Raw genomic sequence first — 16,113 nt, forward strand, 5'->3', positions numbered from 1 at the left:
GTCGCTGGGGTATATTTGTAGCAATAGCCAAAAATACATTGTATGGGTCAAAATTATAGATTTTTCTTTTATGCCAAATCATTAGGATATTAAGTAAAGATCATGTTCCATGAAGATATTTTGTAAATTTCCTACTGTAAATATATTAAAACTTAATTTTTGATTTGTAATATGCATTGCTAAGAACTTAATTTGCACAACTTTAAAGACGATTTTCTCAATATTTTGATTTTTTTGCACCCTCAGATTCCAGATTTTCAAATAGTTGTATCTCGGCAAAATATCGTCCTATCCTAACAAACCATGCATCAATGGAAAGCTTATTTATTCAGTCGGAAAATTGACCCTTATGTGTTGTTTTGTGGTCCAGGGTCACATATCTGCATTTGAACACCATTAAATGGACCTCACCCTTTTCCCCATTGTGCATATTTTTCATCCTTCTCTGCTTTTTCTCCTGCTTTCTTGCCAAGCTCAACTCTCTCTGACTCCAGGTCGCGTGTCCTACCCGACTTGTCTCGAAATATTGTCTCTGCATTTCTTGATGCCTCTGAAAAAGTAAAAACATTAATAATGCTCTTGTAATTAATGTTAGGAAAAAAAACAACACTGTCGAATACACATTATCAATTGCTTTTCAAAAGACCTTCAAGAGGCTGGTTGCGCTTTTCCTTTTTGCGAATTTCTTCCTGTTCTTTCCTCAAAATGTCAACAGAGACGAGCCCTGCAGCTCCACCAGACAGCATTCGAGGGGCCTGAAAATGAAAATGGTAAAAGTCTTAAAGGGGACATCAGATACAAAATGATGTTTGCATATAAATGCAGTGACACAACCACTCTACAGTGATAATCCATTCACTCCTTTTTTTTTTTAATCCACTAAAAAACCTAAACAGTCTCAATTACCAAGCCATTTTGGCCCCGCCCACGACTGCTTATGAACTGTCCCGAATTTGCATATTGTTTTGTTTTTGACTTGTAACACGCCACCAAATACACAAAAAAAAAATGGAAGGGTGGGGTGAGCAGTAGCACATTATTTAAAGAGACATGCACCGAAACAGGTCGCTGTGAACTGAGCTGTTTTTGAAAAGGTAAAAGGGTGTTTTACACGACTTTTGAGGAATTTTAACCAAAGTATGTTGCAGACATTTCATGAAGACCCTAAAGAATCATACCAACTTGTGGGAAATGGGCATCTGATGTCTCCTTTAACATAATTATCCATGCTTCAACTTCAATTTTTAATAATGAATAGAAAAATATGTAAATATGTTGTATTTTTTGTGTGGGATCCATTGAAAAGTTAATTATTTTATGAACGCTGTCAATAATTTTATACACAAAAGGGACATTTCTTAAAGCCACAACAACAACAAAAAATGTATTTTTAAGTGCCAGAGACCCTTAAAATGGTCATAATAAAATAACACTAACATTAATAATAAATGGCAATTAAATAATGCAATGTTTTATTTTGAAATGAATAATATTATACATTACTTGCTGTGCAATCAGTATTATTTAAAGCTGTGCTTCTTAATCCGTTTAACTCACTGTCCAACACAATAATTGAAGGCCCCCCATATAGGCTAAACTTTTTTCCAGTATTTCTGCTTTAACTGTGACAAAACTGCTTGTTTTCAAACTATTTTAGTAACACAAACTGGACGATTAAATAATATTAAATAAATCAACCACAATTAATTCTGCGAATGCAGAAGATTAAAAATATGTATATTCTTCAATAAAAAATGTTGTTGATGGATAAAAATGAAAAGAAATATGATTGCAGATTAAACTTTTTTTGTTACTTTTTTAGCATTTTTTTTTTTCAGTTAATTTATTATATGCAAAACTTATTTATTTAATACATTTTAAATCATCCTGCACCTCCTTTAAACAGGGTTGGGTACCGAAACCCAGTACCAATATGGCACCGGTACCTATGTAACCGGTATGTACTAGAACCGAATCAGAACGCAGATTTCTGTGCCTCATTTCAGTGCCATGCCGGAGCGGCTATAATAGCTATGTCTTTGTCCATATAAGGGATTTCCTGGAGTGTCATGAGTTCCGCTACTTATGTGACTGGATATGTGGATTTTCTGTGTGAGGGGCGCCCTCTGGCGTCCAGTATAAATGAAACAGACATAATTTGTTTATAGTGCTAATGGCCAATCCATCATTTTTTGGGGAATTTGTATTTATTTTTTAATAAGTATCGGTTCAGGCACTGTTTAGGCACCGGAAACGTTTTAAAAGTATCGATTTGGCACCGGTATCGAAAAAACCCCAATCGATACCCAACCCTACCTTTAAAGTTTTCTAGGGCCCTCAGAAGGCCCCAGCCCCTGGTTGAGAAAGACTGATATAAAGGATCCTCAAACATGAACCCTGAACTTACTGCCTGTCCATCAGGAGAGTGTGTCCTCCGTGGTGGAGACAGGTCTGAATCCGACCCACGTCCCCCCTGTGGCCTCTTCCTGGGAGGAGAGAGATCTGAATCTGAACCTCTTCCACCCTGGCCTCTCTTTCTGGGTGGAGACAGATCCAAGTCTGAGCCCCGTCCTCCACGAGGACATCTGCGTGGTGGGGACTGATCGGAGTCTGAGCCTTTGCCTGTTTGTACTCGTCTCCTAGGCGGTGAAAGGTCATCTGAGGTGGCAGCTTTTGTCTTTTTTCTGTGTGGAGACTCTGAAATAACAAATCATTTTTGAGCTACATAACTCACAGTGTAAATGCTGTTTCTGATTTGTGGATATATTTTTGTACCTTTATCATGCAGCCTTTGAGGTTTGAAGGGTGAGCTCTTGTGGCTCTTTCTTGGAGGGGAAGGTGATAAGGAATCATGCTGTCTGTTTTTGTTCTCGGCTCGGTGTCTCTGAGGTGAAAGATCTGGTGAGTCATGACGGCCTCTTCTCTGGGGTAAGAGATCCGGTGAGTCGTGTCGAGCCCTCTTAGGAGAGAGGTCAGGGGAAACGTGCCGCACGCTCCGTACAGGAGAAGTCTCCGGCGAGTCATGTCGAACTCTATAACCTCTGTCAGGATCAGAGCTAAACAAAGGAACATTTACTACACTCTCTATGCAGTAATGATTTTAAAAAGAATAAGAACTAAAGAGGAAGGATAGTTTCGTTATACCTTTTATCTGATGCAGAGTCCTGGGTTTCCTGGGGATCTCTCTCTGTTGCTACAATATAAGACACACATTTTTAGATGCATGTAAATTACCATTTATTTTTAACAAGTTAATACTTTTTTCAGCAAGGATGCATTCAATTGTCAAAATGAAACATTATAAATGTCTTCACTGTCACAAAACATTTCCATTTCAAATAAATGCTGTTATTTCTATTCATCAAAACATCCTGTATCATGGTTTCTAAAAAAAAAAAAAAGAATTAAGCAGTACAACTGTTTTTTAACATTCATAATAATAAGAAATATTTCTTGAGCGCCAAATCAGCATATTAGAATGATTTCTGAAGGATTACGTGACATTAAAGACTGGAGTAATGATGCTGAAATTTCAGCTTTGCCATCACAAGAATAAATTACATTTTAAAACATTAAAATAAAAAAGTTATTTTAAATTGTAATAATATTTCACCATATTAATTTTCTACTGTAGGCCTATTCCTGTAAAAAAATGCACCCTTGGCGAGACTTCTTTTAAAAACATTACAAGTTCTCAACTTCTTCTTGAGGTACACAAAGCTTCTAGCAATCCAGTAGTTATTAACACTATTAAGACTTGGCTTCAATTTAGGAAACAATTCGGTTTGCACAAACCTTTGATTTACATGCCATTTTCAAATAATCACTTTTTCCCCTGTCACTTTCAGACCGTGTCTTCGATATTTGGGCAAGTAAGGGCCTTTCTACTTTGAGGGACTTGTATGAAAAAGAAATCTTCTCCTCTTTCTCTTCTTTATCAGTTAAATTCAGTCTTCCTAATAGCCATCTTTTTCGGGGTTTTTTCAAGTGAGGAACTTTATTCAAAAGTTATTTCCCCATTTTCACAATCGGCCCCCTGAATCAGAACTTGATTTAATTCTCACCCTTGACCCTGGTCAAAGACGACTGATATCCGCCATCTATAGTAAAATAATCTCCCTTAATTCATCTCCAGTTGACTCTCTTAAACAAACCTGGAAGCAGGATTTGGGCATCGACAACGAGACGACGAGTGGAAAAACATTCTTAGTTTAATACATTCTTCATCTATCTGTGCAAGACATGCTCTAATACAATGTAAAGTGCTTCACAGAGCTCACTTCACTAATGCTAAACTGGCTAAAATATTTCCTGTCAGAAGTGATGCATGCAACAGATGCAAACAATCTCCAGCCGATCATCTTCATATGTGCTGGTCTTGCCCGATGCTAATGGACTACTGGTCGGACATTTTTAGAACACTTTTGCAGGCCCTTAACACCACCATTGCCCCTAACGCACTGACTGTCCCGTTTGGCCTTCCCCCAGCATCAGTTGTACCATCTACAGTGCACTGCGTCATTGCCTTTACCACTTTGATAGCTAGGCGTGCCATCCTCCTTAAATGGAAACATGCCTCTCCCCCATCACATGAGGACTGGATACTATAGGTATTGCAATGTATCCATCTTGAAAAAATTAGACACTCTACCAAAGGATCACTGAGATCCTTTTACAAAATCTGGAGGCCTATACTGAGTACTATTGAGAATGTAACTAACACCTGGACCTTCTCATTTGAGTCTTTTTGGGAGACCATGTGACTAGACGTCATTGTTTTTTTCATATTTTTATTTATGTATTTTTATTCGCTTATTTATTTTTTGTGTGGCCTTTGGGGAGGGTTGTGTGTTTGTGGTTGTGTTGATTTGTTTTGTTTTGTTTTTTGTTTTCTCTTATCAGACATTCTGTTTCATTATGGAACTGATGTAATACATTCTATATGTCTGCAAAAATTTAAAATAAATAAAATCATTATAAAACGTATCAATCTCAAACCTTTTAACGGTAGTGTGTAAAAAACACTATTTTGCACAATTTTATAATTCATAATACATTTTGTCCCATTAAAACCAGATGGTGCACTTTGTTTATTTACAGATTAAAAAAAAAACACCATAAGTACACAAACATACACATACAAGCACAAGTAAATACAAGAACTCAGAAAGTATACACATCTTGGTCTTACCGCCGATCACTTTCCACTTGCCGGTTCCGAATGCCTCGAGCTGCTTGATCTCATCTGGGCGTTCATCTATCACCTCTGCAATCTAAAAAAAAGGAGAATTTCCAAAAGGAGGAGACATTCAACACTGCTGCATAACCATGCATGAAATCCATTTTCCAAAACCAAAGTAGTACCAAAATACTTTTTTATTTAAATGATCACTAATGATCAGACTGCAATTCGGGATTTATGAAACTATGCAAGTGTTACAAAAGCACCTGGTATGCATTCTCAGTAGGATTTACACTACTTAAATTGCTGTTTGTAGTAAGATAAGACTAAAATCTGAAAAAGGTCAGCATGCTTTTACACACCACAGGCGCCTCATCTTCGTCGTCTTCTTTTTCTTCTTCATCCTGAGCTGCCAGTTGCCGCCAATCAATGTCGTCATCCACAATTTTCATCCTGTAGTTGGAGTTAAATGGATGGAATTCAGCTCCTTGTACACTTTGCTAAAACTTAAGCAACCTTGTTGCCATTTTCAACTTTCTAAAATGCTGTGCATGTAGGCAACTCTGTACGTTAAGTAACTTAGTTGAGGCTCAGCCATAATGTCATTTTGTTCAGTGGTAGCTCTGGATACAGCGAGCTAAAATCTGCATTTCTGTTACGTGTGTCCGATTATATTTACCCTCTTCCCGTGGCTTTCGGCCGTTTCTTCTTAAGCTTCTTTTCTATAGACTTCTTGCCAGCTTCTTCACTTGATAAATACCGTTTAAGGTAATCTGCTTTAGAGAGTGCAGCAATTTTGCTTAAGTCCGTGGAAGTAGCCATCTTGTTTATGTTTTACGTCACTGAACGGACGCTGCTAAGGGACAAAAAGCACAACGCAGTACTAATAAATATATTAGGAATATTATAACAGGTGATACAGCTACTTATAAAAGCTTATTGTGGGCCAATGTATTTAGAAATATAAATTGGAATAAAGCTTGGCGTATTTGTGAAATATACTGTTTAAATAATAAAGTAAAAGAGGTTACATTTTTAATTTTACATGGTATATATCCAGCTAAAAGTGTGTTAGAGAGATTTAATTTGGATATTGATTATTCCTGTGATTTTTGTTCAGTGGAAAAGGAGTTTACACAAGGATTTTCTGGGTGGATATGGAAAATTTCATTAGAAGGAAAACAAATATTATATTCAAGTTAAATAATTTTGATATATGTATGTATTATTCCAGTGAAAGTAATAATAATACTTTTACTTTATTTGTACAACTTTTTATTATTTTGGGAAAATTTCACATACATAAGAAGAAATGGTCAGGATCCAGGCCAAATTTCATTCATTTTCTTCAAGAGACTAAGGACTACTGCACCAGTTTGGAGAACATTGTTAATAAAAAAGCAAAGAAGACTTGTAATATTTTTCACGAATATAGAGTTTTTGATTAATGAATGAATGGTTTGTACACTCTGGCATGTTTTTGTAAAATATTGTATATTTTGTTCTGGTTAATTAAAAAAAATTTAAAAAGCACAACGCAAAATAGAACTCGAAATTCTTTACCTGCCTGTATACCAGGGGTAGTGATGTGACGTTCGGCACCGAGGCTTCGAAGCTTGTATCAAAAAAGACGAAACATCTCACAGTGAAGCACTGTACCAGAGCTTGATTCATTTTGCCACAACCAAGTGATCTGTGACGTCCGAAGCTTCGTTTTTGCACACAACCACGTGTCATTCACTTCTTTGATAAGAATAAATCATAATACGAATAAAAATGTACATGTGTAGTTTTGTCCATGTTCAGATTGTACAGAAACACTTCAACTGAACATTCCACAAAATTCATTTATTTTGATCATATGCCTGCATAAGCCATGCTTATTTTTTCACATATTTATTCAAAGACTCGTTTATACTTTGTGTAAGCACAATGACATTTAATTTTTTTATTGCTTTATATGGTTTTCGTAGCACAAATTGATTTGTTTTTATGAAACAGTCCAAAAATGGTTGGGACGCAAAGGCACCTTTTTCCACCTTTAACCACAAGATATCAGTAGTGTGCAGCGTATTGAAAAGCTTCAAGTAATGAACCATTTTACCATACAGTTGAGGGGAAAGTGGTGCTTCGCAAAGCTTCATTTCACCATCACTAACCAGGGGTCACCAAACTCTGTCCTGGAGGGACCCCGGTGTCCAGCAGAGTTTAGCTCCAACTTGCCTCAACACACCTGCCTGGAAGTTTCTAGTATGCTTAAACTCTGCAAGACACCGGCCCTCCAGGCCCGAGTTTGGACACCACTGCTGTAGGCTATACGGTTTAGGAATAATAAATTAAGTGGATAAAATAGAAAAAACTCTGGCTTCTTCGACAAAAAATGTTTCTGCCCAAGAAAATTACTGAAGATTATTCATAACTGTTAATCTTACAAAGTTTATTGAAAGTATTTCACCCAATTGCTGCTTTTGTCATTTTAAAGAAATAATTACTCACTTATTTTGGAATTGTGTTTTGCAAAGGTGTTTTGGGTTAACTTTTCTAATTTTGTAAAAAAGGATTCCCAAACTTCTGTATAAGCCATTTTTTCGTGACTCTTTGAGAATTGACCCTATAGGCCTATGTTTAGAATGATTTTATTAGCCTACTAAAACTTGCAATTATTATTATTTTCAACAAAGATGTTTCAACAAAGTATATTCAATGGTGTAACACATATAATATGCTTTAGTTCATTTCAGAATTTCATGTATCATAACCCTCTTACAATATTTTGTTTATTGTCTTTTTGCTTGTTATTGTTGTATTCTTTTGCCCTGTTGCAAAAATATGTTTTGTTTTGTAGTTTGCCAAGTGACATTCTCAGCTCTCTGCATTAATTGTCAACTTTGTGCATTACGAATCAGCAGACAATTATAGGTTAATGATAAATATATAGTTAATAATACATTTAGCCTAAATATTAATAAATGTAATTATTTGACTGGTGATGAGCAGAAAAGAGAGAACTTTAGAACTTGTTATGTCACACACGTGGTAATATATTTCCAATAAATACAACCAATGAATACCTTTTTGATCACCATAATTTGAATTAGGTACCATTAGTATTTGTTGTTAAAATTAGATGTTTGAATAGTTCCAAACATCAATATGTTCATCTCTGAATAGGTTCAGCTCATGATTCATGTTTAAAGTGTGTTGTGAAGAATATCTGTCTCCTCTAAGAAATAAACTCTGTCGACATTTCCGATAGTTGTTTAACTGCAAGGTCACAGCCTTTTCACAAATGCATATGCCTCTATTTTCACATGCAGAGGATATTTTCCAGGAAATGTCTTTTGGACTGAATCACTTCCTCTGATCTGCAGCTGCACGGCATCTCATTGAAAAGACAAATAATCTTACTCTCATTTCTTTTTATATCTTTGTACTTTCTGTTTCATATTTTCATACACAAAATATGATTATATTAATTTCAATTACATTTACTAATCAACTGGTGATTATTTTATCATTGACCTCTGATTATTACTGTGTTTCAAAACTTATTTACACAACACAAACTTGTGCTAATGCTCTGTTAAATAAAAAAAAATATGTTAACGTTACAACTGTAAAGCTATTATAGTTAACTGTACAACTATAATAATGCCAAAGCGATTTTAAAGATGTCAATAAGACGATGACAGTGAGGGGTACAAATAAACTCTAAACTGTGAAATCTTCATCAAGATTTTCATTTTGAAATGACCACATTCTGCTGCTCTCTGTCAGCTGTAAAATCTGTTTCTGGTTGTATAAGACTGTTTTTTTCCGAAAGAAACGAAACTTAAGGTTTGGGGGTTTCCATCTTGTCGAAGGAGTGGCTTCAAGATATTCCCCACTTCTTAAGCAGCTGTTTGCACAGTCTGAATTTGTCATCCAAGAGGTAAGCATCATATTTCTCTAAACTTTTACACTAAAAGCTATCGACAGACCTCTTTACCTTCACCAGCACCTCTTTATACAACAGCGGATGAACAGGTTTGTTCGCTTTATCTAGATTTCAGCATGTGGGCAGAGGATGATTTGTATCCAGGTGTGCCGTGTCTCCAAAGCTACATGGAGCCTGTGAATGGTAAAATATACCTAATGTATCATGGGACTTCTCGATATACTGCACAGCAGATTATGGCCTGTGGCTTTTGGCCATCTGCAAATGGCATGCTTGGACAAGGCGTCTACCTCAGCAGAGATCTTAACAAGGCCAGCAGATACCCACTTAATCTACCTGAGCATGAAAGAGTTGTTATTAGAGTGCAGGTTAATGTTGGAAGAGTAAAAAAAATCGACTACCAAGGTCATCCAATGCAGAAAACCTGGCATGACCACGGGTACGACACTGCCTGGTGCCCTCCAAACTGCGGCATGGTGCCAAGCGGCCTGGAGGAAGACTGTGTTTGGGATCCACGCCGGATTCAGATCATTGATATCATTTACCCAAAAGTGCTGTGTGGCTATTATTATTAAAAAATGCATGAAATTACAAATGTGCTGGTTCTTTTTCATGTTTTTAAAGAATAAACATTTTTGTCGATTTAATCTCTGCATTGATGAATAACACTTGCACATTGTCTTTGCATGCTTGTGTTGAAAATCAAGACTAAAATCAAGGTTGTTACAAAACTGTAAGAAATTACTGGGAAATATTATTTAGTTGACACAGTTCAAATGGTTAAAAAAGTTATCTAATGCAAAATATAAACTGTGCATTTTATTCAAAGCATGAAAGAACTTTGGTCCATAACCAATAGTCAAATTCATCATTTTGAGACACTGACTGCCACATGTCTACTCTTAACACACTTAACACACATTTGAGAGATGTTGTTTACACAGTATTTGTAATAAAATAAAACAAATAAAATAAAATAATGTATTCCGCCCTATTGATGAATCAGGAACTATATTTGGGTTTGTCTAGGAATTTTCTTAATAAAGACAAAACAAGTAAGTCCCAGGACTTGTTTTACCATCAGAAGAAAGTGTTTAGGCCAGAGGAGAACTCTCAAAACAACATCTTAAAATATTTGTGTCATTCAAACAAGGTCTTTCCACACATCTGCCAACTTCCCTGATTTGTTACTTTTTGTGCCACAGATCTGTCTCACCTCCCATATATTTACAGAGTTGTGTCTCTGTGTGGGATTCTCCTCAAGGTTATAAAACATCTTCACATTCCAGCTAACTTAGATCTTAACAAGCTTTAATCATTTTTAGCTCTGTTTATGTACAAAAATAATTATGTTTATATTCATGTTGGAATGATTTACATAATGTTAAAAGAAATTTAAATAATAATGTTACTAAACTAAAATCTAAAATGTCTTCTTGTGTTTCTCATTATGAAATGAAAGACTACTGAAGTGATATTAGTTACCAGCACGGATATAGTTCTTTGGGCCATTTCCTTCCAGAGTTTTATTTGGAAGTTCCCACATCCCAATTTATGCCTGCTTATTTGTATCGTTTTGTCAGTCTCTGCAGTCTTTTTTAGCCTAAGTCTTATTAGACTTGTTTGCATTCTGTTGGATTTGACTTTAAATAAAAATCGCCTTATAGCTGTTATGTCCACACTTGAGTCATTTCACCATCCATGGTTTATACTTTGTAACCAGGAACTTCATGGTAACTGGCATACCTACAAACCTTCAAGTATCTGAAGACTGATAATGTTGACCTACTCTTTACAGGAATGATGTGGGCTGGCCAAGAAATAAAACATCTTTGGAGAACATGAGTTGTGCACATTCAAGAAGTCTGTCCAAATGTTCTGAGAGTGAAGGTTAATGTTGGATAAGTGATTGATTATCAAGGTGCCTGAATCCCCCACAAAGTGGCATGGTGGCAAGTGGTCTTGAGCAAGAATGTGTTTGGAAACAAATTACAGTCATTGATGTAATTAATCCAAATTAAAGAGTAGGCCTATGTGGGTTGTTATGAGCAATGAAAATCCTAACATACATTTTATCCTAAAATCTAATGTTTTATTGAGAATTCGATCATTACAGTGTGCTCTGCTGACTATTTCTTACAACACTGGAGAAATAAAATAATGACAAATAGTTTTGAAGCAATGTAAAAAGAAATATTAATGCAAAATTGTTTTGGTAAAAACATATGTTAATATATAAATAAAAATAAAGAAAATAAATAAGAAAATATCTTGTGTAATAGCTAGTGTTGTCTTGTCAAAAGAGTAAGGTCAATTCTGTTCCTTTTGTCTTTACCTGGAAAATGTAGTGGGGGGGGGGGGAATTATAAATAATTATAAAATCAATGAATTCATATTGGACTGAAAAACAATTTGCCATCTCAGTTCAGAAGCACACCGCCAATGAATACTGCAACTAGTATCTTGCTAGCTGTACTTGGTTTTGGACTGATTGGCTGCAGCGGTGTGGTGACGTCTCTTTATAATGATGATTGACAGTGTGGAGGGCCAATGGCGATTATCTAAGAAAGTGAAAGTAAAAGAGAGAGCAACCCGTGCGCTTAAAGAGAGTCCCTTTATCCTTTATTTTTTACTTTCAGTAAGTGCTATCATTTTAAATATGCCTGATCAAATGACAGCTCGACGTATTCGTATGTAAGCCCTCGGCTACACTGTTTAAGGCAATATTGTAATGTTTTAACTGGTCTAGAGTCTAAAAGTTTGTTGAAGTTCCTGTAATTTAAAGGATATACTGTAGGCATTTCCCGAGAACAAATATCACGTAAATAGCTTGATTGAATTTGAGAGTTGGTAAGTGAAATTTCTCTATATAAGAGAACGCAGAGATAACATTATGTAAATATCAAATTCTTTTTGGTAATTTTGTTTTTATTAAACTTGTGATAGTATAAATCTTCGTATTATGTTTATTGTTTACATGCATATTTTAAAGATACAGACAAAAGGCCTATTTGTGATTTGTCCAGGTGCAAATCATGTGGGGTGGAAATGATTCAACTTTCCTCCAAGGCAACACAAATCCAGTATCAGGTCAAGTCTACACAATGTACCATGGCACATCCATGGAGGCTGCAAAGAAAATTAGAAAAGAGGGTTTTCATCAGTCTGTTGCTGGCATGCTTGGACGGGGTGTTTACCTCAGCCGAGATCTAGAGAAGGCCCGTAGGTATCCTCTAAATCTGCAAGCATACCAGAGAGTGGTTCTGAAAGTCAAGGTCAATGTTGGGAGAGTGAAGAAGATTGACAAACAAGGTCATCCACTCCAGAATATCTGGCATGATCACGGGTACGACACTGCCTGGTGCCCTCCAAAATGTGGCATGGTGCCGAGTGGCCTTGAAGAAGACTGTGTTTGGGATCCACAACGGATTCAGGTCATTGAAATGATCTACCCATTTTTAGAGGTTGTTTTACCCTGTCTGTTCTTTTTGTTACTGATTCTAATTGAAATACTAACATAGAACTTACAGGAAGAAATTACAGGACTATGTAGCCAAAGTGTTTTTAATTCTTCAAAGAAAAATAGTCTGTCATCACTGTTTTTGTGTATTAAACGTATGATCACATATCCTCTGTCACACTGTACAGTATGTAGGAGCCATTTTAATGCAATATCATATTTGTCCATTGGGTGGCATGGTATATTAGGGTAATTGGTTAATAAGACAACAGGCGTGAATTGGTAGTAGGGAAGCACAGTTTTTGACAGTTCAGGATCATGCTTCATCATGTTGATCATGCTTATTTTTATTATGTGTTGGACTGAGTTGAATAGTATGCTATATCTACGAGGTATGGACTTGATATTTGTATTCTGTGAACTAGACAATGACACCACAGGAAGCTAACTGGAAGCAATGTTTATTCATTGGAGCACAATAAAGAAAGACACTGTTTGCATTTTACATCTGTTTTGCATGGACATTTTTATGTGTCAAATACTCGCTCACTCCTATTACCAATACCAGCGGCTTAGTGGAAAGCTGCTACATAATGATCAGAAGCTTTGTATTTATTGGCTTATTCACAAATCTTTATCATTAGAGGGTGTGATTATCTGTAGACAGACTAAGCATTTACAGGGATGCATGGGCTGAGATTGAAATTATTTCTGATGTAACATGAGGGCAAATCTAAAAACCATGGCAATTAATGAACGGAAAAGGAAATATGAACTATCACAGGAAACAGTGCAAAATTCAGTCCAACTCAAAACAGAACTTAAATACAGATGACCCATTACACTTCTCTTGTTGTTTGCATTTTTTTCACTTGTGATTCGTCATAAAAGACCCTCTGCTACGTGCTTAAAGATGAAAACTCTTGAAAAATATCTGATAATTAGGTCTGGAGTCTGGAGACTTTTAAAATAGTGCAATTCATCACTGCATTTTATTGTAAAACTGCTTATGCATGTGTTGTTCTGCTCACTGTGACATTTCAGACTCCAACACAGCAAAATACAGTTGAGTAAAACAAACAAACAAACTGGGGGGAAAATATTTATACTTTTCATTTAAATGTTTTGTTTATGGACTTGGAGAATCATACTAGTCTCTTTGCTTTTGGGGGAGAAAGCAAAGAAGCAACATGCTTTTACCAAATGATCCCACAGACTTTACAGCACTATCCTTTACTAAATCCATAAATTTGTAATCTTTTGTAATCTTTTCATTGCAGTTTGTCAAGATAAAGAGAAAAAAAGTAGAATCTCTTTTGTTGTCAATACTTCCTATACAAGCTTGCTGTTCATAAATCTTTTCCAGGTAGTCTATGTTCAGTGTTAAAAGCAACATCAGAGTTTTCTTCAAGACTGTTCATAACATTTTAAAATCAGTTAAAGGTAGACTGGCCCAATTTAAATCAGAAAAGTACTACTGATTACATCTTGGCTTACTGCTAGTTGGTGGAACTTGTTCTTAAGACACAGTCTGAACATAGTGGCTATGTTTATGCAACTGGCAACTGATGCTTGTTTATAAAGCTTAAAACTCTTATAAAGTCTGTACATCTTATAATTGTAAGACTTTTTTTTAAATTACGGCTATACTTTATAAATTAATTAGTTGTTTCCTTATCATATCTCCCTCTGTTTTTGTATGTTTGCTTACTCATGGTTATCTTCCATGTTTTCACTAATAGAATACTAAGACCATTTGTGGTCCAGCCCTTACGAAAAAGATGTTTATTCAAGTGTGCTATTAGTATACTTTTAAACTAGTATACTTTTAAACTAAAGATAGGAAAGTATACTTTTAGTCTACTTTTTATGTACTTCTCAGAAATGTGCTTTATGTACTTCTCAGAAATATACTTAAAATGACATTTAAGTATACTTGACTTATACTTAGAAAAGTCTAAATATATTTGAGCTATACTTGTGCTCCGTGAATCCATGTTTTCATTGTTATCCGGTAGGAGGCGCTATTACACATCTTCTGTACAGAATTTCCAAAACACAAGCGAAGAAGAAACCAAAACAACAGATGCTTCCACATGTAATAATCTAACATGATCATCAGACATGAAACAGCAAAACCGCAAACTGTTTAACATTATGGAATAAAATGTCGACCCATGAATAGGTAATGACTGTCAAGCTTTGGGGAGTTGATCGACTCCATCTACGTTTTGATTATCCCTCTGAATCCAATTCATAATCTTTTTTCAGTTTTTTGTTCAAAATGTTTATTTATTTATTTCTTTATTTTTCACGCATTCAAGTGTTTATAAAAAAGAATGCATGACGCTAGAATAAAATGTTTTTGTTTACAAGCAGATACCCTGTTCTTTCTTTTGATGTTTGTATGTTCAGATATTCATATAACAAAATATATACAAATTAATACCTAAATAGGGACATAGTAGTATACTTAAAGTACGATGTAAAGTTCACTTAAAGAAAACTTACGAGTATACTTGCAGTATAAAACTTCTAAACTAGTACTTTACTGAGACTATTCTTCAAGGTTTACTAAAACTGCTACAAGTATTTAATTAGTAAACTATCAGTATACCTATAAGTTCACTTTTAGTATAGTTGCAGTACAAACTAAAAACATAGATGTAAACTAGTTGTGTACTCAAAGTTTACTACTGTTATACTTAAAGTATACTTAAAAGTATACTTTTATATACTAGAAAGTGGGCCAATTTAGTCCCAATGAGTATTGAAATAGTACACTTACACTTAAAGTAGGGGAAGTTGTGGCCTAATGGTTAGAGAGTCGGACTTGTAACCCAAAGATTCTCGTTCGAGTCTCGTACCGGCAGGGATTGTAGGTGGGGGGAGTGAATGTAGAGCGCTCTCTTCTACCTTCAATACCACGACTGAGGTGCCCTTGAGCAAGGCACCGAACCCCCAACTGTCTTTACTGCTGTGTGTGCACTTTGGATGGGATAAATGCAGAGCACTAATTCTGAGTATGGGTCACCATACTTGGCCACATGTCACTTCACTTTCACTTTCTAAAGTATACTTCAAAATATACTTGAACTTTAAGTATACTTAATAAAATAAACTTGAAGTATACTTCTTTTTGATAAGGGAGGTGCAAACATGGCGAATTAAATTTACTCTGGGCCAGCTGTTCCACCATGTCTTAAGAGCTGTATGGCACCAGAAGAGGGCAAGTACTACTTAATGTGTCATGGAAGGAAGGCTATGCAAAAAAATTTTGAGGAGAGTTTCCGTCAGTCTTCTGATGGCATCCTCAGACGTGGCCTCCAGATACCCTCTAAATCTACCTGTTGGGAGACTGAAGAAGATTGACTATGGTCATCCACTGCAGAAAACCTGGCATTATCATGGCTACTACATTAACTGGTGCCCCCAAACTGTGGCATGGTGCCAAGCGGTCTTGAAGACGACTGTGTTTGGGATCTAAGATCCCAAACTTATCTGTTTGAATCTTATCAGGTTAGTTGTATTTAT

At 35.8% G+C, this 16,113-nt stretch overlaps 2 protein-coding genes across 2 annotated transcripts in view; one reads left to right on the top strand and one right to left on the bottom strand.

Moving 5' to 3' along the window:
- Window positions 1-6,054, bottom strand: part of bud13 (BUD13 homolog) — a 7,899-nt gene extending 1,845 nt beyond the window's left edge. The window contains exons 1-8 of the mRNA XM_016506190.1: window positions 5,862-6,054; window positions 5,545-5,635; window positions 5,192-5,273; window positions 3,145-3,193; window positions 2,776-3,056; window positions 2,408-2,697; window positions 647-755; window positions 412-550 (exon numbers count right to left, since the gene is read on the bottom strand). Coding sequence (XP_016361676.1) covers window positions 412-550; window positions 647-755; window positions 2,408-2,697; window positions 2,776-3,056; window positions 3,145-3,193; window positions 5,192-5,273; window positions 5,545-5,635; window positions 5,862-6,004 — 1,184 coding nt within the window. The 5' untranslated portion in view covers window positions 6,005-6,054. The remainder of the gene's footprint in view (window positions 1-411; window positions 551-646; window positions 756-2,407; window positions 2,698-2,775; window positions 3,057-3,144; window positions 3,194-5,191; window positions 5,274-5,544; window positions 5,636-5,861) is intronic.
- A 3,051-nt stretch (window positions 6,055-9,105) lies between these two features.
- LOC107703437 (uncharacterized) lies at window positions 9,106-12,640 on the top strand. Its single transcript, XM_016506062.1, has 3 exons — window positions 9,106-9,113; window positions 9,228-9,677; window positions 12,189-12,640. The coding sequence occupies exons 2-3, from the start codon at window positions 9,236-9,238 to the stop codon at window positions 12,638-12,640; spliced, it is 894 nt and encodes a 297-aa protein (XP_016361548.1). The 5' UTR covers window positions 9,106-9,113; window positions 9,228-9,235.
- Window positions 12,641-16,113: the final 3,473 nt, after the last annotated feature.

This window comes from Sinocyclocheilus anshuiensis, unplaced genomic scaffold, assembly GCF_001515605.1.
Source record: "Sinocyclocheilus anshuiensis isolate Anshui unplaced genomic scaffold, SAMN03320099.WGS_v1.1 scaffold330, whole genome shotgun sequence".
In the NCBI taxonomy this organism is placed as follows: Eukaryota; Metazoa; Chordata; class Actinopteri; order Cypriniformes; family Cyprinidae; genus Sinocyclocheilus; species Sinocyclocheilus anshuiensis.